The 23394-nt window shown below is 37.6% G+C and overlaps 3 protein-coding genes across 8 annotated transcripts; 1 reads left to right on the top strand and 2 right to left on the bottom strand.

Annotated features, from left to right (window-relative positions):
• Positions 1-254: 254 nt before the first annotated feature.
• paics (phosphoribosylaminoimidazole carboxylase, phosphoribosylaminoimidazole succinocarboxamide synthetase) lies at positions 255-11422 on the bottom strand. Of its 5 annotated transcripts, XM_079888628.1 has the most exons (15): positions 10979-11422; positions 9708-10097; positions 9551-9619; positions 8734-9474; positions 8000-8077; positions 7429-7604; positions 5956-5992; positions 4576-4773; positions 3909-4087; positions 3614-3793; positions 2747-2860; positions 2431-2514; positions 1642-1822; positions 1230-1388; positions 255-583 (listed from the first exon to the last, which is right to left on the bottom strand). In XM_079888628.1, exons 1-15 carry the CDS (start codon positions 11355-11357, stop codon positions 417-419), a joined length of 3132 nt encoding a protein of 1043 aa, XP_079744754.1. In that variant the 5' UTR covers positions 11358-11422; the 3' UTR covers positions 255-416. The 5 variants fall into 5 exon arrangements, with proteins under 5 accessions (XP_079744754.1, XP_079744755.1, XP_079744757.1 ...); XM_079888629.1 differs by lacking the exons at positions 7429-7604; positions 8000-8077; positions 8734-9474; ... (1 more) ...; positions 9708-10097; positions 10979-11422 and adding an exon at positions 6412-6491; XM_079888631.1 differs by lacking the exons at positions 7429-7604; positions 8000-8077; positions 8734-9474; ... (1 more) ...; positions 9708-10097; positions 10979-11422 and adding an exon at positions 6118-6190.
• Positions 6501-18473, top strand: ppat (phosphoribosyl pyrophosphate amidotransferase). The gene is made up of 11 exons (XM_079888638.1): positions 6501-6749; positions 12964-13030; positions 13189-13395; positions 13756-13868; positions 14020-14165; positions 15061-15133; positions 15339-15490; positions 17017-17144; positions 17234-17455; positions 17542-17662; positions 17783-18473. The coding sequence occupies exons 1-11, from the start codon at positions 6622-6624 to the stop codon at positions 17950-17952; spliced, it is 1527 nt and encodes a 508-aa protein (XP_079744764.1). The 5' UTR covers positions 6501-6621; the 3' UTR covers positions 17953-18473.
• LOC307168535 (uncharacterized protein) lies at positions 18303-23242 on the bottom strand. Of its 2 annotated transcripts, none has more exons than XM_079888636.1 (10): positions 23043-23242; positions 22830-22896; positions 22650-22702; positions 22493-22523; positions 22376-22401; positions 21681-21750; positions 19926-21496; positions 19556-19589; positions 19400-19451; positions 18303-18856 (listed from the first exon to the last, which is right to left on the bottom strand). In XM_079888636.1, exons 1-10 carry the CDS (start codon positions 23124-23126, stop codon positions 18817-18819), a joined length of 2028 nt encoding a protein of 675 aa, XP_079744762.1. In that variant the 5' UTR covers positions 23127-23242; the 3' UTR covers positions 18303-18816. The 2 variants fall into 2 exon arrangements, with proteins under 2 accessions (XP_079744762.1, XP_079744761.1); XM_079888635.1 differs by having other exon boundaries at positions 19400-19454; positions 23043-23205.
• Between the last annotated feature and the right edge of the window lie 152 nt (positions 23243-23394).

The raw sequence follows: 23394 nt of genomic DNA, 5'->3' as shown, positions 1-23394 counted from the left end.
TTTAATGTGCAGGAATAACAAATTTTAGTAACTTTAGTAATTGTAAGACAGCTGGTTGTCTGTGATCTGAGCTATTATGGTGGCATTACCATTCTTTAAAGAATCTAAGAGTATTTCTAGTTTACTTCATACTGGGGTCCTCAAACTCCTCATGTGTGAAATGGTTAAAACAGAACTTCTATATATTGAATATATATATATATATATATGTTTTTTTTTTTTTTTGCTGAAGAACAAAATCACCAAGACAAATGTAACAGAGGAATGTTTATTGATGTAATGTACACCTGAAATGGTATTATTGCAAATAAGCTCTAGGTCAGCATTTCACATAGGCTTGTTTATAGGCAATGACTGGTGTGTACACAAATGTAAGCAAAATGTACAAGGTGTTTGAAGGGAATGATGCTGATCTATTACAGGCTGCACTCTTGCAGCTTCTTGTCAGCTTGTTTCAGGGAGATCCAGGTGTTCAGCATTGATGCCTTAAGTCTGGCCCAGATCAAATGGTCATTTAGACCTAGGATCTGAGCTGCGAACTGAGCAGCAGCTTCAGGAGAAAGAACAGTGGAGCAGCCCAGACCTGAAAGAGTGACAATGAGAAGATGTTTAGCATTGCATACAATTCAGCTGCACAGTTGTTTAACTACTATTAAAAAGTTTGGGGTCAGTACGATTTTTAAGAAACGAATACTTTTATTCGGCATTAAAATGCCAGTAAAGACATTTATAATGTAACAAAAGATTTCTATTTCAAATAAATGCTGTTGTTTTGAACTTTTTTGTCATCAAATAATCCTTATTTTTCAAATAATCAAATAAAATATCGTGGTTTCCACAAATTATTAAGCAACACAATTGTTTTCAACATTGATAAGAAATGCTTCTTGAGCAGCAAATCAGCATATTAGAATGATTTCTGAAGGATCATGTGACACTGAAGACTGGAGTAATGATGCTGAAAATTCAGCTTTGCCATCACAGGAGTAAATTACATTTTAAAAAGATATTAAATTAGGAAAGTTATTTTAAATTATGTTTTACAATATTGCTGTTTTTACTGTATCTTGATCAAATAAGAGCAACCTTGGTAAGTATAAGAGACACTAAAATAAAATAAAATTCAGACCCCATGCATGTCTGTAGTAGTGTCCACTCACCAATTACAATACAGATAATCATATCACGCATAAAGTGACACAAATAATTAATGACATTTAAATCGGTACCGCTAGGCATGCGAAGAGATGACCAGATGTCCTGAGCACCCCAGTCAGGGGTAATTGGAGGACAGTTAATAACTGGATACGCAGTGTTTCCTGACATCACTGGACCCAAGCCATTACTTCTGCCTGCCACTGCTACAAAGATGGTGGGAACTCCATCACCTGAGGAGAAAAACATTGATCAATTAAATTAATTATTATATTAAGCAATAACCTCACTATAATAAAGTGTTCTGGATTAAAATATTGGGTTGAAAACATGTTTTAAATAGTATATAAAGTATATAATATTTAAAATAGTTTTAAATATACATTTTACATAATTTTGGCAATGAAAAAAGCCATGAAAAAAAAAGTCTGCAGAAAGGGCATGCTTGTTGAATAGATCAAATGACAACGTTGTGTTCGGTCATACCCTCATATTCAGCTTTGATGCGGAGTGTCTCATCAGGGCCTTTATGGGCAGAGGTGACTCTAAGGTGGCAGGGAATGCCATATGAACCACAAGCCTTACGGATCTTCTCACAGTGAGCCACATCTGAGGTAGAGCCCATCAGAACTACTACCCTTCCTCTCGCCTGTGACTCCAGGAGCAGCTAGATGCACACACAGAGTCAGATTCCCATTAATCACATTTCCCGATAATGATAATGTATTTGATCTGAAGCATTGGTGAAGCACTCAACCATGGTGGAAAAAAACAAAACAAAACATACTCTCTCAATTAGAAATACGATCTAAAGTTTCATCTATGAAAAGTTTAAGCATGGAATGTGGTGTTTTTTTCATTTAGATGTTGTGAAAGATTGGAGGAAGAGGGAAGTTAAGAGGGATGACAGCCTGAACTAGGGGAACTAAGTAAATAGTCAAAGGTCACAGAGCTCAATGTTAGCGTTCAGCTTCTTGATGCAGTAAAAGAAATTGATCTGAGCGTAACAAATTATTAAAAGAAAACGATTAGGGCGGGAACTTGGTTCTAAGCCTTGGTTGTTGATTGGATTTTCAGATGTGGGCATTGCACTTAAAAATGGAGGCTGATGAATGCAAGCTTGAGGGGGTGGGGAAGGACTAAATGATTGGAGAAATCCAGCAAGTCACTAGAGAGAATTGTGTCATTTTTACCCTAGATCCAGTTATATTTTGATTGAAAGATTACAAGGTAAACAAACACATCAAAAACATATTTTTTTGGAAATAATGATACCTTGACTCGCTCTGCGACCCACTCAAAGTTCCTCTTCACCATCTGCATGGCCTCAGGAGTGACTTCTTTCAGGTCACGGTAAACCTACACAGAGAACAGTGTTTATCTGACAGTCATACTCGTATAGGTCTTGCCACAGGTTAGTTAGTTCTCTCAGGAAAGATCATGATCATCATAGCAGAAGGACATTTGCTTCACCAGATTAATACTAAACTCTTAGTGGCTTCTAGTTTTACGCTAGTAAAGAAGTAGCATACATTCATTTCATGCCTGAGGTATATAGTTTTTAAACACATCATGATGCTTGGCTATTTACCTGTTTGTCTTTCTGCTGGCTGCGATCCCCAGCTGGCCAGAGCCTCCATGAGTCGTTGTCAATCACATCAGCCAGCACAATCTCTTTAGTGGTCACATTTACGCCGAATTCTATCTAAAATGACAGATTATGGGCATTAAACCTCTACTGTAAATAGCAATTACCACAATAATAAAAAAATAATTAGGAGCCTGTGCAAACCAAGGACAATACTATAAAGATAGCTATAACAATAACTATATCGGCATCCACACCAACGGATGATAATGTTCTGTTTATTATAAGCATGCACTGCAGTTCTGTCAGGACCACTATCGTCAAATACGATTGACAATTAGCATATAGTTTGGATTGGCCAGAAATCCCTACGAATCCATGCAGCCTAGCATGGATAAGAGCAGGGAGAGCAGCAATAACCCCCCATAAGGGTAAACAGAACAGAACCAACAAAAATGTATTGCAGATATCATTAAATGTCAATATTTTAATGTACAACAATTAGAGAATTTTTCTGATTCAAGGGGCACTCAGAAGGCCAAATACTGACTGATGAGAGGAGGAGCTGGGGATGGAGGAGGGTAATTCGCTCTTGAGAAACGCGATAGCTGTTGATAATACTGAAGGAGCTTATATATGTATACAGAGATAGGCGTTGTATACCTATAGGTAGACGAGGATGAGAGTCAGCTGATGCGAGCGTGACTAACGTGACCAACGCTACGCTTGATTTATGGTGTCTGCTGCCTTAAACACTTAAGCTATTTAAAGTAGGATGGATTTTGATTGGCTTATTGCTCATCAGATGGAAAAAAATCGTTCTGAGAGTCGTTAGTTGTAGTGTGGACTTCTCTACGCCAGATTTCTTACTTTCATATCCACCAGCGTGCAGTCCTGGGTACCCCAAGCCTTCTCCAGGACTTCAAAAATGGCCACCGTGCTTTTGCTCATGATGTCCACCTCACAGCGACCAATAGTCAGACCTGCCAGCTCAAACCCAGCCGCCAACAGCTGCTCTTCTGACCACTGAGGGTCATTATTGGCATCATCCTGAAGGAAGAATAATGAAAGTAAATGGGTGATCAATATGTGGAAAAAATTTGAAACTGCATGACATTACGATTAAAAGCCTTCTCAACTTTATTTCTGATTAACAGATCCTCACCTTAAAGAACATTTCCATTTTTAGAGGAGTGAAGCGGTAGCCCTCTTTGACCCCAGGGTTGCGTTTGAGGAAGGAGCCTGTGGCTATGCGCCTGCAGACCCACTCAATGGGTATCATCTCACATCTGGACGCTACAAACGCAGTCTCAGAATGCTGCCTGACAAATGCCGTCTTAAGCCCTGATAGAAAGTGATTCACGATGATTGGTCTAGTACATTAACAGCATTTTCAAGCAGAGTGCAGTGATACACTGACACAGACTCTGCAGAGAAGAGGCATGACTGGCAAAAGACACATGCTTTCACACTGTGAAATTTGGACAGCAGTCTTAATAGCCTAAACACAGCATGCATATTGTAATGGAGAATAATTAAAGGAAGCATGGCTGTCACAAGGCAGTCATTTCCCCACAGTAAAACCTTCATCAAAAGCTGCACATGGTGAACACTAAATTTAATTCACTAAAATTGCTAAGGTTGTGGGAACTATTTTAAAAGTAAATTACTTCTAGAGACCTCTGGCAACTTTGAAATTGGGGCTACCTCATGAAGATCTTCAACTAGATTTTTTGAATGAATATTGTTTGTGACAAATAAATTAACCAGGTTGCAAGATGTTTTCTATAATTAGTTTTCATTTAATCAAGTCAACAGAAAGGAAATCTCACCAGCATCCTGTAAAAGTTTGAACACACAGCTGGTGGTCTTGTTAGCAATGGCGGCTTTTCCCTCCATCTGATCCTTCCGAACCGCATTGCCCGCTGTTATCTGGTCTTTAGACTGGACCAGAACATGACCTGGCTCACCCACAAGCTCGAAGATCTGCTTGGTCTTACCCTCGTTCAGTTTTTGACCTAGTTTCAGTTCTAAACATAAAAAACCAAGGCAACAATACACATTAATTGATTCCAATGTATGTGACTTTAAGACAATAATCAATGCTCTTTTTTTGCTCTTGAAAAAAAGAAAGTTTGTCAATCTATTTATTAACAGCAATAATAATAAAAATAATAATAATAATTAGGGCTGTCAAACGATTAATCGCATCCAAAATAAAAGTTTGTGTTTACATAATATATGTGTGTATGGAGTATAATTATTTTCTCTATATAAATACACACACATTCATATATATGTAAGAAAAATTTGTTATTTATATATAAAATATTTATATATAATATAAATATATATACACAGTATATACATGCAAATATTTCTTAAATATATACATGCATGTGTGTGTATTTATATATAGAAAATAATTATACACCGTAAACACATATATTATGTAAAAACACACTTTTATTTTGGATGCGATTAATCGCGATTAATCGTTTGACAGCCCTAATAATAATGTTTCATAATAAATTAAAAAAAATAATTAAGTAATTTAATAATAATTGAAAGAAATGTGTACACCGAATCATAATCAGTGTGACAGAACTGACATGAAGGGACCCATTTTTTTGTCATGTGACAAGAAAACCTAAAACAGATTACATCTTTAGGGCCTCATTAAAAAAAAGTCACATATTTGACCTTTTAATTAAAAAATAAAAATAAAAAAAAACTTGTTTTGTTAAGGTGAAATGGATAAACCTTAAGAAAACTTCTTGATTTATAATGACTCAAAAATTCATATTTTATTTTAAAAAAAGGGTTTGCTTTGGGGAATTATTTTAATTGATTTAATAATTGTTTTTTGATGGTTACACTAACGACATTTTACAGTCATTACATCATTTTTGTAGATAAAAAAAAAAGTTTTAAACTAGATTTAAAAGATTTCTACTTTATACAGACTTATCATTGACCAATATTCTGTTTTATCTAGGCTGAAAATACTTATACTTCCATGTTTCCTCATCTAGTAGTGTTACTGATTCGTATTAATAACATATCAGAAAACAAAAGAACTTAACAATATGTCTATTGAGTAATGCCATGTGGGTGAATTTGTATTCACTGCGCAGCTGCACACTGTGCACAGCGACAAAAACATGGTGAACACCAGAAATATTCAAGCAGACGAATGACTACAAACTTACCTGCTGTGTTCGACATTGTTGTTGAGCGTCGTTTTTCCTGCAAAAAATGATTAGAAACTTGATTATTCTGTGTCGCTGGGTTTCAGGCAAACGTTTTAATAACTACCTGGACTTCAGAGGAAGGCTGATATAAAAGTATGTCGAAGAGGAGCGAGACTCAACTAATTTATTTTCACGAGAGCAACGCGTTACGACACTCTGGCGATTCATAAAAACCAATCAGAGTAATGCCATCCTCACCACGTGGGCACAATCTTAATCTGCATACTTTGAAAGAAAAAAGAAAAGACATATCCATTGATATTGTTTAGGAGCAAACATTCGTTCTGATGCATTTTTGCAAACTACATTGAAGTTTTAGCGCGTTACGCAAGTCATTGATCGCATTTTTCACAATTTATCTCTAAGTTACGACTTTAAACAGTTTATTGATTTGACAAAACTTGCTTTGCTAACCTTTTTGTTTTCCATTTGCTCTAACTTTGGACTTCAAATCTTATGTTTTTGTTCATTTGAGCATTTGTGTTGCCAAATCCTCTGCCCTGCCGCATGTTCCGCTGTTTGAGGAAACAGACACGTGGTTTGAGAGACTCCAGCTAGCCAGCGTGGAAATACACGCTACAACCATCAGTACAAACCCAGCTAGATCTATTCAGAGAGGAGGACATGGAGTTTGAGGAGTCGGGCATTGGAGAGGAATGCGGGGTGTTCGGCTGTGTGGCAGCGGGGGAATGGCCAACGCAACTGGAGGTCGCGCAGATTTTGACACTTGGACTTGTTGCTTTACAGCACAGGTAAGTTAAGTGTGCTGCTGTTAATTAGCTGCTCCCTGTTTATGTGACTCGGGGGTATTTTACTCTTAGTATGGAACAAAATATTAAGATAATTCCTTCTGAAAATATATTACATAATCCAGCCTATGCTCCCAATCTGACCAGGCTGTTCTGTTGCATTTTAAAGGAGGTTAGAGTGGATTGAAAACCATCTTAAAGCAGCTAAGACCTGCAAATCATCTAAGACTGATATGCATTTTTTCTTCTTCTTCTTTTAAATAAAGCATATAAAGTATCCTATAATATGCAGGAATTTGCATGTGGTTCCCAGGTTGAAAACACTGAATGAAATGAATCTCTTGTTTCACACATACAAACTACAGTAGTCAACATTTGAAGTGGATCAAAACCTTGCATCAAAGTTATACATGAATTTTGAACAATACCCGTTCTTGTCTTAGGACGACTTTGATGAACTTTTTTGATCCACTTCAAATGTTGACCACTGTAATTTAGTGCTCTTTATCATGCAGATGAAGTTACCTAGGTGCAACTTTTGCAATTGCCTGATCTTGTTTTCTTACTGATATAATGATTTATAAATGCTGATATTGCTCATAGTCAACATGACGATTTGCAATACCCTGCAGCTATGCAGTAAAATCACAGATCAATAGACTTCTATTGTCCTGCGTCTCACCGATTGTTCAGATGTGATTGCATTGGATGCCATTGAACACACAGAGGTTATCTCCATGATCGGAATGTATTGATCCTCCTCTTCTTTGCATTGGAAGTCTATATTCTCCGACCAGTCTGTGCTGCTTTCTCCATCATCAGTGCTCTGATGAAACTGTTTACAAATCAAACGATCCCCTAAACACACATAAGATACTGTTAACACTGTTACATGGGTCAAAGTCAAAGAACGTGTTTGTTCACTGACCTTTTCTTAATATGCTACTTTTGACAAAGAAAGTGATAATACTGATGAATTTCATAATGAATATATTTCCGGTAATAGATATATATTCATTTATTATACTATAATTACTCTTGGTTCCCTTGTGTAACTATTTTATTTTGATTTCCAAATGAGTTCAGGATTGTTTGAATTGCCACTGTTATGTTGTCTATAAATTAAATCACATTTTCATTTGTTATTCTAATTCCCAATCTTGATTCTATTAGTCAAACTGAAGTCACAAGATTGACTCTGCTCATTGCTCACAACTATGAGAATGTCTGTGAGGAGAATATAATGGAAAAACCTTCGTCTGCAGCTTTCCTCTTTCTCCCTTTGGTAGCCAACACATGCTCTCCTCTTGTGTATGATGGGTCGCTGCTGTCTACATTGCAAATATATGCACACATATTGAGAAAATGCAAATGAGAGTAACATTATGTGCACATGATAATTTGAAATGAAGTATTTTTGTGTGGTATAATTCAGTGGTTCTCAACTGGTGAGCCGTGAACAAACAATTGTCTGATTGGGTTTCTAACAGCAGGAAAAGAAAACTGTGTAATTAGGATAGCAAAAAAAAAAAAAAAAAAAAAAAAAGGCTTAAAATGAGGCAAATGCTTCCCATATCTTTTGTTGTTGACATTGAAGGCTTTGTGTTCGATCAAACTGTGTCAAACACTAAGCCCGGGGTACAAATTCATCTGTCACTTGGCAGAAAATGCAGAAGTCCCAACATGGACCAATTACGTCATCCTCAAACATGCCCTTATTTTCAAAAAACATGAACAAAACTTTGCCAGGTAAAATAAAATTGTACTCTGACTACATTAAATATGGGTTCAAGAAGGATAATTGTGTTTGTGCAGTGAATTATTGTCTTAAAAATCTTAATTTTTTATTTTGATCTTTATTTTGTTTCATTTAGTTTACTCTTATACGATATACCAATTTGGTCGTGCTTATGGTCGCCACATGATATCTAATGTCAAATCTGATACAAAACCAGTTGAGAACCACTGGTATAATTTGTTTTAATACCTGGGATCCTTCTGTAATTATGACTGTCGTCATAAATAACAGCAGAGATGGAGTCAGATGAGAGATGCTGTTCATATTCTATTGGAGGGCTGCCAGTAGGCCTTACTATTGTGGAATTCATTTCAGGTATCTCAAATTCAACATTTGACACTTCCTCTGGTCTCGTTAAAATGCCTTCGGTCTCAGTTTGGTTTTGAAAGACTCTTGCAGAAATGGCAGGAGATCTCAATGTGGCCTCATCAATGGGCGGCTGGTCATATCTAAGTGCGACAATGTCATTGTTCTCATTTGGAAGTCCACCCATGGAGTGTTCCTCAAATGCTGGAGGAGTAAACATCCTAGAGTTCCTCAGTAAATGATTTGTGTCGGAAAACTCAGCGTAATTCAGTCGACTTCTAGGAGGCTTGGACAAAAGGGAATCCAGCTGTTCGTAAAACCTCATGACACGGCGAGGATCTCCGATGTCGGCTTTTCCTCTCTGCAGAGAACGGTAGAGGTATTTCAGGTTTTTGTACTTAGTGCGACACTGTTTCCAGTCCCTTTCCACACCCTGCTGAAGAAGCCTGCGTGAAATCTGCACAAATATGTCTTTGTTTCTGGTTGAACCCTGTAGCTGTCGCTGAATCCCTTCTTCGGCCCAGATTTGAAGGAGTGCGGCCACCTCTTCTTCACTCCAGTTTCTGCCTGAATCGTGCACTGTTATGATGTTCATCTCATTTACTGCTGCTGCTGTTGTCGTCGCTGAAAAGGAAATGAGGTTTTTGAGAAATTTAAGATGTTGAAACAGCGTTTAGCATTCCAGTTTTTGTCAACTCACCTGTCTCTCTTGCCATCAGTGGATGAGTGGCGGCATTCATTATTGTTTGCATCTCTGCCAGACTTTCATCTAAAACAAGGGCATAAAGATGGAAAAAGTCAACTTCTAGATAGAGAACCTGAACTATTTTGTTGCAATTAATTAAAACAAATCTTACCATCATCAATCTTGATAACCTGTTCTTCGACAGGTTCACGCCTCATGGCCAGCTGGTCCCTGTCTAGTATGTTCCTTGGTGACTCGTCGTCCTCAAATCTACCCTCAATGTTTTTGCCCTGCATTATAGCATCAAGCTCAGCGAAGAACCTTATTGGCCGGCCTTGGCTCTTGCTGACTTTGTAGTCATATTTCATGTTCTTGTATTTAGTGCGGCACTGTCTCCAGTCACGCACCACGCTGTGTTGGCACTCCAGCCGACGTGCCATCTCCTGGAAAATTGCCTTGTTTCTGTGGGAGCGTTGAAGCTGCTTATGAACCTCCTTGTCGGACCAAACCGTAAGAAGAGCCCGAACCTCCTTGTCAGACCAGTGTCTACCTCCTTCCAGCCCTAGAAGTAAATTGGCTCTCACTTAACAACAGGTTTGGCAACATAAGGCAAAGGAATATTTAGTATAAACAATGTAGCTGAATGGAGCCACCAGGTGGGTTTTTAAATAAATTAGCTTGTGCAAGTATTAGCTAATGGGCTTTCAGATTAAAGGTTTTACAGCAGGCATTCTCAAATTTGCTTCCAAGGCCCCCCATTTTTCTATGAACTTCTATAAACTATATATAGTTCTATAAACTATATTTGGCCCCATCCAGTTGTAACCTCAACCCTTTTACTGGATAAGGGTTTTTATCTTACTCACAATTTCTAACCAATTAAACCCAACAAAGCTAGAAAATACATATTCATTGTTACCATGAAGTTTTTACGAACTTTATTACATTAAGATTTTATTAATTAATGACAATTCCAGGACTTGAAATCACACTTTTAGGCTACTATATATATTCAGGTTTTTCAAGACAGCGGGAACCTGGGTTCTTCAAAGAAGTTGAGATGGATAAAAATTATTTATATGTTATTATTTATTTATATATAAGTATTTATTTATTTATTAGTTGCTTTGTCTTATTTAAAATAATTTTAATTCATCTTGAGGCTTGGAAGTTTCCTTAGGCCCCCTAGTTGTGAACCACGGTTTTACTGGAAATTAAAAAGTGTTGTAGAATGTATTTTATTTTATTTATATATTATTTAAAATTAACTATATATATATATATATATATATATATATATATATATATATATATATATATATATATATATATATATATATATATATATATATATATAAACCAAATGTTCAATTCTAACCCAAGTTTTTCAGGCAAACATACTGTAGTTTCAAGATTTTAGTTTTGCTATTGTTTGAGAATTACCTTCCTGAAGACCTGTCAGTGAAGCAGGCTCCTCTCTTCTGGCAGCATTCGGTTCTTCATCTGCCACGTAAGGCCTTTGGGTCTGCGGCCTGCTATCTGCAGAAGAGCGTTTGTAGACCGTCTGCGTAGGCCTCCAGTCTGGAAGAGCCATGCTCCTACTCTGGGCCTTACATTCAAGCCAGTCTCTACACACACCAAGCTCTCTCAGACGGCTTGAGATGGCCTCATACTTGGCCCTGCTCTCTTCCTCTTCCCAGGCTTGTCTCTCCCTCCATACTGAAAGCAGAGTTTTCACTTCATCCCCTCTCCAGTGTCCAGCTGTGTCCCTCTGCCTCTTGTCCTCCCCAGAATGTCTTTGTTGGTCTGTTTCAGGCTCCATGTTTCTAAGCTTGCCTAGAAATGGCTTCTGTTTGTTCGCTTCTGCCTTTATCCTCTCTGCTCCCCCTCCCTGTTGACTTTAAGCTCAGTGTCCAAGGCAACCAGACGACTGAGCCAGTTAGGAACGGCCACGTGACCGAGTACAGCCTCATGACTGGCTTAAGCTGTGTGTAGTGGGGGAGGGCCGGGGAGGAAATGTGAGAAGTGGCTTGGCAAATGAGTTGCACTTGCTGTGTCGATCTTCTTCAAAAAGACACGTGGAAAAGGCTCAGAGGCGTTTTGGCTGCACGCCTGATTTAAATGTCGTTTATGGTTATACGGTCACATCTTTGGGATAAACTGTCTATGCTTTCCCCTCATGCTTTCAGTCTCTCTCACTCTCTCTCTCTCTCTCTCATTCCCTCTCCCCCTCCCCCTCTTTCTCATTCTCTGGCTAACCGTTTCACATAAACCAGTTTTATCTGCTTTAGTTACACACACTGTGCCGTCATTCAATCTTAAAAACAGATTTGGCTCGATTTTGATTTGATTTTGGAAGAATGGGAGGGACGCATTCTCTCTCCAGACTAGTCTTGCTAAGACATGTTTTCTAATGGTTCACGACATGCAATATCACTTTAACAGATACCATCAGTTTGTCACTATATCTACACTTTCTTTATATTAAAGTACATTTCCTTATTAAAAATATTTATATAGAAGTTTTGTGTGCGCACACACCCGAAGCATGCACAGCTGCTCCAGACAACATGTAAATAATAAAATGGATTCTCTTTCAAGTTTCCCTGTGATTAAACTGGCTTAAACGGGCAAATTCACACAGACTTATGTCAAAATGCCCGCCTTTGCTAGTATACATAGTCGGTTATGGATAAGTAAACAGAAAGAACGCGTGCTAGGTAGGGTTGCCACCCGTCCCGGTTTTCCAGGGATTGTTCTCTTTTTTTGAGCGACAGTCCCGGAAAATTAATATTCTTTCCCGGGACACGAATTGTCCCGGTTTTTTGTTAAAATGTAGGCTACTTCTAAAGTAGAATTTCCTGGTTTCAAACCGTTTCCTTCTACTGTTACTGCAGAGCTGCCACGCGCAATAACCCTCTCACGCACAGAAAAATCGCGAAGCAAAGAGGACACGGAGACCGACAGACTAGACAGAGCAGGTTACTTATGATATAAAAAAAATCTCAGCTCTCAGATTCTGTCAATTTTATTACGAAATTCAAACAATAAATACCGTTTTGGCGTTTGTAAATGTGACGTGAAAGATCCCTAGCGGCACGTGAACTGATCACCTCTAGCTAATAGTAAATAAACACGAATGAACAATGTTAAAATAAAACGTACAACTTACCGAAATATATATTCATCATACATAATATCGATCAATCAGTGTTTTGATAAAATTAATCATGATTGTGAATGGTCCCTTATTATATTATTGATGTCAGTATACACTACTGGTCAAAATTTTAATATTGGTTAAACATTTTTTTAAATGTTTATGAAAAAGCCTTTGCTGTGTAATACAGTTGCTAAATCTACATAATTTCTTGTAGATCATTAATGTGAAAATAACTGAATATTTTACAATACGCTTTGTTAAATAGGGGCCAGGAGAGTGCTGGAATTGTCACGAGTACTGGAGCAAACCCACCAACATACACCACCCTGAAGGTAGCGTAAGAATAACACAGCATTTCAATGTGTACAACATCTACTGATCACTTAAAACATGATTTCTTCCTCTTCCATGGGCCAACACATATCAACATACACCAGTAAATGCAAGATTAGACATGCCTGACATAATTGCTTCTCTCTCTCTCTCACAGGGCATGGGCTTAGTGAATACAGCTTTTAAACCAGAGGATTTGGGGAAACTGCGCAACGTTAACCTAGGCATCGGACACACACGTTACTCCACCACGGGCATCTCAGAGCTGCAGAATTGCCAGCCTTTTGTGGTAGACACGCTGCATGGCAAGATTGCAGTGGCACACAATGGAGAACTGGTCAATGCCGCCGCGCTGCGCAAGAAGGTGGGCATTGATTCTTAAGCGGCGGTCACACTAGACTTTGAGCATGCAAAAATTCTCAGGACACCGCAATGGCCATAAAAAATATAATTCGAAAATGTATTAAATCCAAAATGTTAAAATGTGCAATCTACTGTACTTTACTGCAATCCTTCAGATTTAAAGTTTAGATTCTTTTGATCTAAGCAGAAAAATTAGCATGAGCTTGTGTTTCCTGTCTCCCGCATTCACATGCATATGAATGGAAGCCAATGGAACAAAAAGTGTAGTGTGTCCGGCCCTTTAGGGATACAATTTCAGTGGAAGGGTGGGGTTTTTTTCTCTTTTTTTTTCTATTTGATACAAGGTGTTTGTGTGATGTAGGTTATGCGCCATGGTGTTGGTCTCTCCACCAGCTCAGACAGTGAAATAATCACCCAGCTCCTTGCTTTGACTCCACCCATGGAGGAGCTTGACACTCCTGATTGGGTTGCTCGGTAAGTTATGCAAGTCCATCCTCATCACTGCAACATCTGATTGGGTCACTGTTCGTTAAACCCTGTCTGTCTTACTAATTGCAAAATTAAGTCCTTTTCTGTAGACTTTTTTTTTTAAATGTATTTTTGTATGTTTGTTTGTGTTTGTCAGTATAAAGAACCTGATGACAGAGACACCTACTTCATACTCGCTGCTAGTGATGTATAAAGATGTGATCTATGCTGTGAGAGACCCCTATGGGAATAGGCCTCTTTCTATTGGACGTCTAGTGCCCATATCCAAACTGCACAGCTCAGGTGTGTGCAGACCAAAAGAGTTATTCTCAGTGAGGGAAGGGGTTGGAGGGGAAGACATCTCTGTATCTGCTCTGAATTTAGGTGGCATATGTTATGCATTTGGGAACGTAACATGCGCCAACAATCTTTCCATACTCGGAATGAGAAGTGCTTATAAACCGGTTGTTGTTAAAGGGTTTCTTTTAAGGGCCATGCATATTAGTATTGAAATTTTACAGTTAAACTGTAAAATCTAATTATTGCATTTTTCTTAAATACATTTTTTCCCCCAAATTGCGGGGAGACACTATAAAAAGACAGCTTTATTTAAGTCTTAGTCTGTAAATAGATGTACACACTCAACTAAAACAGGTCAAACATGCTACAAATGGTAATCAACTTATGAAGCCAACATGAACCGATTCAAACTGCAACAGATGCAAAGGGATGATTATATATTGTCACAACTATCAGTATAGATTTAATGTAATGTTATTTTGGTGTGACTGACTAAGCTCTCATGATAAATAATTGTCAAATTATCAGTTAGTATGCAAAATGTAATAGCTTAACAGAATAGTTCACTTAAAAATGAAAATTCTGTCATCATTTACTCACCCTCAAGTTGTTTCAAACCTGTATGAATTTCTTTCTTCTGTTGAACACAAAGGAAGATATTTTGAAGAATGTTGGTAACCAGACAGTTGATGAACACCATTGACTTCCATAGTAGGAATACTATGGAAGTCAATGGAGTCGATCAACTGTCTGGTTACCGAGATTCTTCAAAATATGTTCCTTTGTGCTTTTGGTGGCCAATTATAAGAAGTGTCTATTTATAACTTGGCATGTCACTGGCTGCAATATAAAGGCTTAAGGCATGTGGCCTGCTAAACTCGTTTTTATTTTTTTTTAGGTGCTGGAGAAGCAGACACAGAAGGCTGGGTGGTCTCATCTGAGTCCTGTAGCTTCCAGTCCATTGGAGCAAAGTATGTTCACATCATTCCAAATAAGCACTCTGTTTGATTTGATTTCTGCTTTTGGTGTAATTAAAAAAGGGGAAAGTGTGTTTTTTACTTAGGCTTTTGATTATCTATACAATTTCTTTAAAGGGGTTTCCATCCCTAAGCCCACATAGCTACTGTATATTTTATCAGTTTGTTTGTGTACAGTTTTCCATTTTTCTGTTGTCAGGTATTATCGTGAAGTACAGCCTGGAGAGATTGTCCAGATCTCTAAAAATGGATTAAAGACATTGAGTGTTGTCCCACGACCTGAAGGAGACCCTCCTGCTTTCTGCATATTTGAGTATGTTTACTTTGCAAGGCCAGACTCCATATTTGAAGGCAAGTTCATAACGTTTACAATCGTTCTTATGTTTTGAGTGATAGGTAGGATTGAGATGTAACAGTAATATGTGGTAAAAACTACTGTTCAAAAGTTTGGGATCAGAGGACAAATTAAAGGGTTTACGCAAGTTCACGCATTTTCAACCAGCTTTGTATTGTTACGATGTCGGAAGTATATGTAAATGAACAGTGTACTCTTTCTCCATGTTACCTGCACCCAGATCTCCTGGTTTATTTGTAAGCTAAAGTCCACCATATGACGAAAATGCTTTTGTTAAAACAAAATATCCTACTTGCGCATTTTTGTATTCCCGCTCACGGACAGTCCGATTGAGCACAGTGCATTATGGGTTTTGAAGTCTTTATAATCAGGGTATAATCAAATGAATGCAGCCTTGGTGAGCATAAGAGATTTATTTAAAAAACATCATAGCTACTCCAACCTTTTAAGCGGTAGTATATAGTACTAGGTGGAATTAGGGTTGCAAAGGGGCGAAAAATTTCCGGTAAGTGTCTGGAAAGTTTCCGGTAAATTTCCATGGGAAGTTAAGCTGGGGAATTTTGGAAATTTTGAAAAAATTTACCCATTTAAACTTGTTTTTATTATTCAGTTTGGGTAAAAGTACTATATGGTGTTTTATAAAAAATAAATTAAAAAAAATGAGTAAACTAGTCAGAATATACAGTATAAGCTTTCTTTTAGTTTAATTTTAATTAACTTTTAATTTCCCAATAATTTATGTAATTTATATAGTTCCATTTTATAGCGATTATCTGTTCAAAAAAATGTTTATGTTCTATGCAAAATGTTCTATTAAAGACAAGATAGAAAATAAATATTTGTGGTGCTGTAAAGTGGTTAGAAAAAATGAAATCGGAATCGGTTAAAATCGGTATTGGCAGGTCAAACTCAATGAAAAATCGGAAATCGGAATCGGCCAAGAAAATTGTAATCGGTGCATCTTTAGTAGCTAGCATCTGCCTTATGTGGTAAATAAAGTCATGCTAGCTTATTTAGCATCTAACTTAGCTTGCTATCTACTAGATGAATACATTTGTATGTGATATTTGCAATTTAAACATTTAATAAATATATTTCCCCATAATATCATCAAAACTTACTTCACTTTGTTTAGTCCACAGGCTCAAATGTGTGCCTTCAATAGTCTTGTGCTTTGGGCTTCTGTACATGTGATGGAGGCATGCACAGTGCCAGTAGGGGGTGTGGTCTTCATAGCCATGCAGTAAGCAGTGTGCTATGTGCATGTGATTGAGGAACAACATGGATATTCAAGTGTATTTGAATGGCATCTGTTTGTTTTAGTCAAGATTATGCTAAAATATACTTTCCTCAACTATATTTAAGTTCCCTATGAAGAGCCAACCTTCAACTTTGAAAATTCCCAGTTTATTCCCATAAATTCCTGTTAATTCCCTTAAATCCCCATGGAAAGTTTCCATCTTTGAAAATTCCCAGAATTTTGCAACCCTAGGTGAAATAAGCACTTTTTTTGGTATAACAGGTCAGATGGTATATACAGTGAGGCAGCGCTGTGGACGGGAGTTGGCCATTGAAGCGCCCACTGATGCTGATGTAGTCAGCACTGTTCCAGAATCAGCCACACCTGCAGCATTAGGATACGCAAAGCAAGTGAGTAATGAGGAGCTGTACACATGTTTTAATGCTTTATTGGTTCACGCAGGGACATTATAAAGTTTTACATTCTGTCTCTCTATCAGTCTGGCCTTCCGTATGTAGAGGTGCTGTGTAAGAACCGCTACGTGGGCAGAACGTTCATTCAACCAAACACTCGCCTGCGTCAACTTGGAGTGGCCAAGAAGTTTGGGGCATTGACTGACAACTTTGCTGGCAAACGAGTGGTGCTTATCGATGATTCCATCGTGAGGGGCAACACCATCTCCCCTATTATTAAACTGCTTAAGGAAGCAGGCGCAACAGAGGTAAAATGTTTTTGAATTAGTACTGCATGTTTGCTACTTTTTTTTTTTTTACCGACACAATGTCTTTGTTACATGACACCTTACAGGTCCACATTCGTGTTGCATCACCTCCAATCCGGTTCCCATGCTACATGGGCATCAACATTCCTACCAAAGAGGAGCTAATTGCTAACAGACCAGAGTTTAAAGACATAGCAAGTTATATTGGTAAGTCAAGGTGCAGATTTACTTCATTGTTAAGGTTTTGTATACAAGTACACACACTTTCCCATCTTTTTTTTAATTTTTTTTTTTATTATAATTATGTGCTTAAATTGCTTTGAACAGGTGCTACAAGTGTCCGTTACCTGTCAGTTGAGGGTCTGGTATCTGCTGTTCAAAGTGGGATTGAGTCACATGGGAAAGATGAGAGGATCAGCTCAAGCACTAAGACTACTAGATATGGCCACTGCACAGCCTGTCTCACAGGAAAATACCCTGTGGAGCTGGAGTGGTGAATTTCAGCTCTCTGAACTGTACTTCACATAAGTGTTTTTTTTTTTTGTTTTTTTTTATGGAAAAGTGCCACCTTAACATTTGTTGCAGTTGTAAATGTCATAAAAAAAGGTAGGCCAATACTGTATTAGAAGTAAAATAAAACATTTATTTTCGATTCTCAAACATTCCTTTAAATGCATTTCTGATGCTGTCAGATTTCAAACCACGAGTTTGGTTAAGACAGACTATCATCTAGTAAAAAAACAAAACAAAAAAACACTATTTTGTAAAAAAAAAAAAAAAAACTTCCATTTCAATAACCATGTAAGCTTGTGAACTTTTGAATTAATGTAAGCTTTAGCAGTCCTGCTTCTTAAAGAAACAGATTATCCTGCTTCTCTGTAGGTCCTCAAGACATGCACGAAATGAAACTCTGTATGTGAAACGCACATTTGTTTATTAAAAAGTTTGAACAAAACATTTGAATTATTTACAGACCAACATACCATTTGTCAATGCACATGTAATTTGATATTATTATAAAAAAAAATTTAAAAAAAATTCTATTAAAATTGTTAATATTGAAACAAGGGTCTTTCAAATGCACATGTAATTGGATAATATTATTATTTAAAAAAATGTTTTCTATTAAAACTGTTAATATTGAAACAAGGGTCTTTCAAAGTGATGGAAAGATATTTACACAAAAACAATGTAACAAACAGGGTTTACAAGTACATATATATTTAAAACAGGACTGTTGCATTTCAAGCAGTGTCTACAATGTGATTTCATGTCATTCCCTGCTTTCTTCACTAGGAGGGTAAGTGTTGCTTATCCCACAAGGGGAAATGCAGTTTGTGGGATGCGTACAGTAAGGGTCATCACTGCAGAAGTCCATACAGCAGACGCCTCCTAGAGAGACTGAAGAAAACACTCTTAAATCACTGTTCTCTGATCTTTTTCTCTGAAAACAAAACAACAAAATCTGCATATTTCAGAAATAATTAACGAAATGTTAGTGATGCACAATATTGTTACCTCATTGTTATCGGCCAGTACTGAGATTATTTTAATCTATTTGATATGTAATTGTACATGCTCATTGCCTTTATTTTTAATCTCAAAGCAATTTTTTTAAAAACACTGATAACATTGTTAGATGTAATATTTATCAAATTCCAAAATATATATTTTTTTTCCCAAATTGCACATTATAATGTTGTAATCCCTAAATTCACTATATATCGCATTTAATATGATTAATTTTGCTTAATTTTTTTTCTTTTGATTAAATAATGTAAATATTTTAACACCAGCCATAACATAGAAATATGATTCCGACAGAATTTTAATATAGGTACGTCCCTAAAAAAATAGTTTATGGACTAACATATAAACTTCATATGAAAGCGCTAAGTAATTCATTGATATTATTTTTCTTGGATGTGACTGTGCTGGAATTACCTCGGAGAGAGTGGGGCGGTACCCTGATTAAATGGCCTCATGGGTGACACAGCTGCTGAAGCAAAGTAAAGGATGATTTAACAGTGAACAATTTGGGATATCTATAAGAAAGATAAGGAGCAAGTATTTGTAAGACATGAAAATATGGCTACAAACCCTCCACTGGATGGATATCGCTCGGGGCATCTCTCTGCAAAGGAAGTGGAAAAATCAATGTTTTACAGCATTAATAAATTATAAATATTTTCAGCAGCCATTACTCCAGTATTCAGTGTTACATGATCCTTCAGAAATCATTACAATATGCTGATGTGGCATTCTTATCAAGGTTGATCATTTAATTTGTTATTTGAAATATTAAAATAATATTAAAATTATAAGTGAAATTTAGAAATGTCTTGAATGCCAACTAAATGAAATAAAGCAACATAGACATGTCTAAAAAATAAAATAAAAAGGTAATTCAAATATGTGTGTGTAAACAAATTATACAAATAATTATAAATCACACCAATAATGCTCTTACCCAAGACAAAGCACATTGGTTTATTTGCATTCTTAATTTAGCCTCCCTGATTCTTCTGAGGTTTCCAGTGCCTCTGAGGAACTGCGGACTGGGGCACTGCAGCAGGACGGCTCTATCCCAGGTGAGTTTGTCTTCAGTAAGCTCTGACATGGAAGAGTTCACACATCTGCTTGTCAGCTGGAGATGCTTAAGTGGGGAACGACTCTCTCGGAAGCGTTTGAATCTCAGTGACTCTTCCACTTCGGGCTGACGCTGCCGTTTCTTGAGCTTGGCCCTCAGAGGTGTCAATGCGAGAGCAGACATGCTGGAGGAGGAAAAGCTGGGGCTTTGGAACGTCTCCTTCGAGTGTCTCTCGCAGAGGTGACAGCGGGAGGAAGGGCACGGTGATGAAGTCCCACGACAGATGAAGTGGTGATACAGCTTTCTGAACTCAGCATCAATCTGCGGTTCATTGAATGAGTATGCGGACTGCGGGCCAGAAAGAGAGCGTTGGCGTTTAGATGGTGTGAAATGGAGCGGTTTCTCCGCCTTAGATAAACTTCGGTCAGCACGGTCGTAAACGTGCTGTCGGGGTGACGACAACGCCACATGTTTGGCACCATAAGGAGATCTGAGCTCCTCAATATGGGCTAGATGGTGGGCAGGAGATCTTTGCTTGGGACTTGCTGTTGAGTTTAACTGTTTTTCCATGTTCAGCACGCTGGGTCTGAAGCTACTTTTCCCACTAGAAGATAAAACACCAATAAGACCACTCTGCGGGGAGGAGACAGGAGAGTGTAGGCGGTCCCTGAAGCAGTCTTTGTCCAATGAGGAGGGCTGGGAGATAATTGACATTCCTCTCTGGTCAATAACTGACAGACCTGCTATGCTTTGTCGTGGAGAAGTAAAGACATATGAGGCTGGAACAGCATGAGATGTTGGTCCAACATCATAGGTTTGGTCCAGATTTGGAGATTGGTCACTAAATGAGGGGGAAGTTGAATAGGGGGGTGTGGACAAGTCAATCACACGAGCAGTATTCTGCTCTGGCTTCCTGGTTAAATGCAAATCAGTCCATGGAGACTCATCCGTCACACCGCTCACATCTGCACTGTTCCTCCTGGGTGAGTAAAAACAGGCACTGGCCTCATAGGATGAATTTTTGAGAGGTGAAGACTTTAGTTTGTTCTTGAGCAAGTTTTGTTGAAGTTTGTCGCTGCCCTTGAAACAGTTGCTTATGTTTCTTTGAACTGGACTTTGGTTGGTAAATGAGATATCTGTTGTTTTGTTTAGAGTGCAGTTGTGTCTGTTCCTAAAGGATGAGTTGTGGTGCGTCGGGCCGGCTTGCCATTGTTTGCGGCGATACTTCTGCACCACAGCCCTCGCCGTGTCGGTCACATGCTGTCGCCGATATGCTTCGCCGATCTGGTTGAGCATGCTGGGATAGACATCCAGGAGGGTACTGCCATGGCTGCTTAGCGTTTTCTCCAGTTCTTCATCCTCCTCCTTAGGCTGAGACAGCTCGTCCCACAGAGAACCAAAAGAGGTGTTATTCAGACTCAGAGAGAGCTGAGATGATCCACCTCCGTGCCCTAGAAGATAATCATTGAGACATTGAGAACTACTCTTACATTCATTTATTGAAGCAATAAACAGTGTAGTTCATACTGTAAATATTTTAGAGCACAGAAATACTAACTGAAATGTTTATTTTGTACTAAATTGTAGGGTTAAGCCTATTTGTTTGTGTCTAAGTGTTGTATACTCAATTCTTACACTGGTTTTTGCTGTTCTCCTTTTGATCAGAGCCATTAATATCATCCTCAGTGAACCCTGACACATCCATCTGAAATAAAAAACTTAAAGTTATACTACACCAGACCGCTGGTCTGTGTTCAGGTTGTACAAGCTCCATAAAATGTAGGGGGTGTAGTAATACATCGATATGGATTGATGCATTGATCAAATTACAAACAATATTATGTAATGAAAGACTATCTTGTCTGTTTTCATTGTTTATCTCATTGCACAAGCCAATGACGAGCTGTCATCAGATGATTGATGATGCCGTGTGCAAATGGTTTTTTTCTTTCTCCATTATGTATTTTTCTATATTTTATAAGAAAAACTAGTGTATTTTTTTGTGAATGTCCAAATTTACAGACCACAGTTTGTTCAAGTTATATTTTGGTTGCATTTGTAAAAATGTAACTGGTTGTGTAAAATAGGCACATCATATTGTAATATTATTGATATGTCAACCATAGACACCCAAAATCTATATCCAATCAAATCATAAGTGTATGGCAACATGTTTTGAGGAGTAACTGGTAAATATAATATCATTGGAGGGAATCGATTTGTATTGTGGCGAAATGCATAATTTACACCCCTAATAAAATGATACAACATTAGGCAATAAGAAGCCATTTTTGAGCTTTTATAGAATCTATAATTTTTCGAATTACTACCTGATCATTGTCGTGGTCCTCAAACTCTATAAAATACAACATGATGAAACGATTAAACATGAAAATTGAGGATAAATGGCATTATACTCTAAACAGATTTTTGTTTCTGTTTCTTACCTCTCATGGAATAGTCTGCTTTAACTCGAGTCTGAATAATAGAAAAGAAACGTTACGTTATCCCAATGGAACCATGGTTCAAATCTAGAGACATCTGGGCTAAATATTAATAATAATAATAATAAACTCATATTTACGCTTATAATACGACTCTTACTTTTAATTCTTCCAACACACGTTCTCCCTCTGCACTGTCAATGGGCACAGAACCTGTAGATATATTTCACAAACTCAGAAACAAATTTGAGATAACAGAAAGACAACAACATTTGTGTTTATAACTTTATAATCATCTAGTGAGGAGAAACAACATCAGTTTTTATTTTCGATATTTTACCTCTTCCAGTCCCGCAGGTCATTGTTTTCAGACAAACGTTTATTCCAGGATCATGTAGACTGGAATACTAGAAAGGACGTAATAAACATGTTCTTTTAAGGAAAACGTTGCTTCATATGAGTCGCTACAGATGTTATGAATACATTTTTTATAAGACATATGCCAATACATGTACTTTATCTTACACATTCGTTTGAATTAACGTTTACATACCTTCTGAAAAATAGCTTCCATCTTGTATCTGAACTCATCGTCATTTCTCTTAAATTGATCTGCATATAAAGGTTTTGCAGACATGTTGCATCAAATAAATGTATTGCAAACTAAATTTATTTGACCAAAATAAACTAGTATTTTGCCCCGCCAGTCGCCAGTACTTTCAAATTTCTCGCCGAGTAAAACATTCGAGCAGTGATTGGACGTTATTTCAAGCAACACTAAAACGTCATTTTAAAGCGCGAGTTTGTCAAACGGGCTGTCCGAGTCATCTCCACGAATCGGTTCTTTGGAACAGTTCATTTCATAAAGCAGATACAAACTAGATTTTTTACGCCATAGCGTAATT

This window comes from Squalius cephalus, assembly GCF_949319135.1.
Source record: "Squalius cephalus genome assembly, chromosome: 12".
NCBI classification, from domain to species: domain Eukaryota; kingdom Metazoa; phylum Chordata; class Actinopteri; order Cypriniformes; family Leuciscidae; genus Squalius; species Squalius cephalus.
The sequence above is the reverse complement of the archived record's forward strand: the minus strand, read 5'-3'. Positions and strand labels throughout refer to the sequence as shown.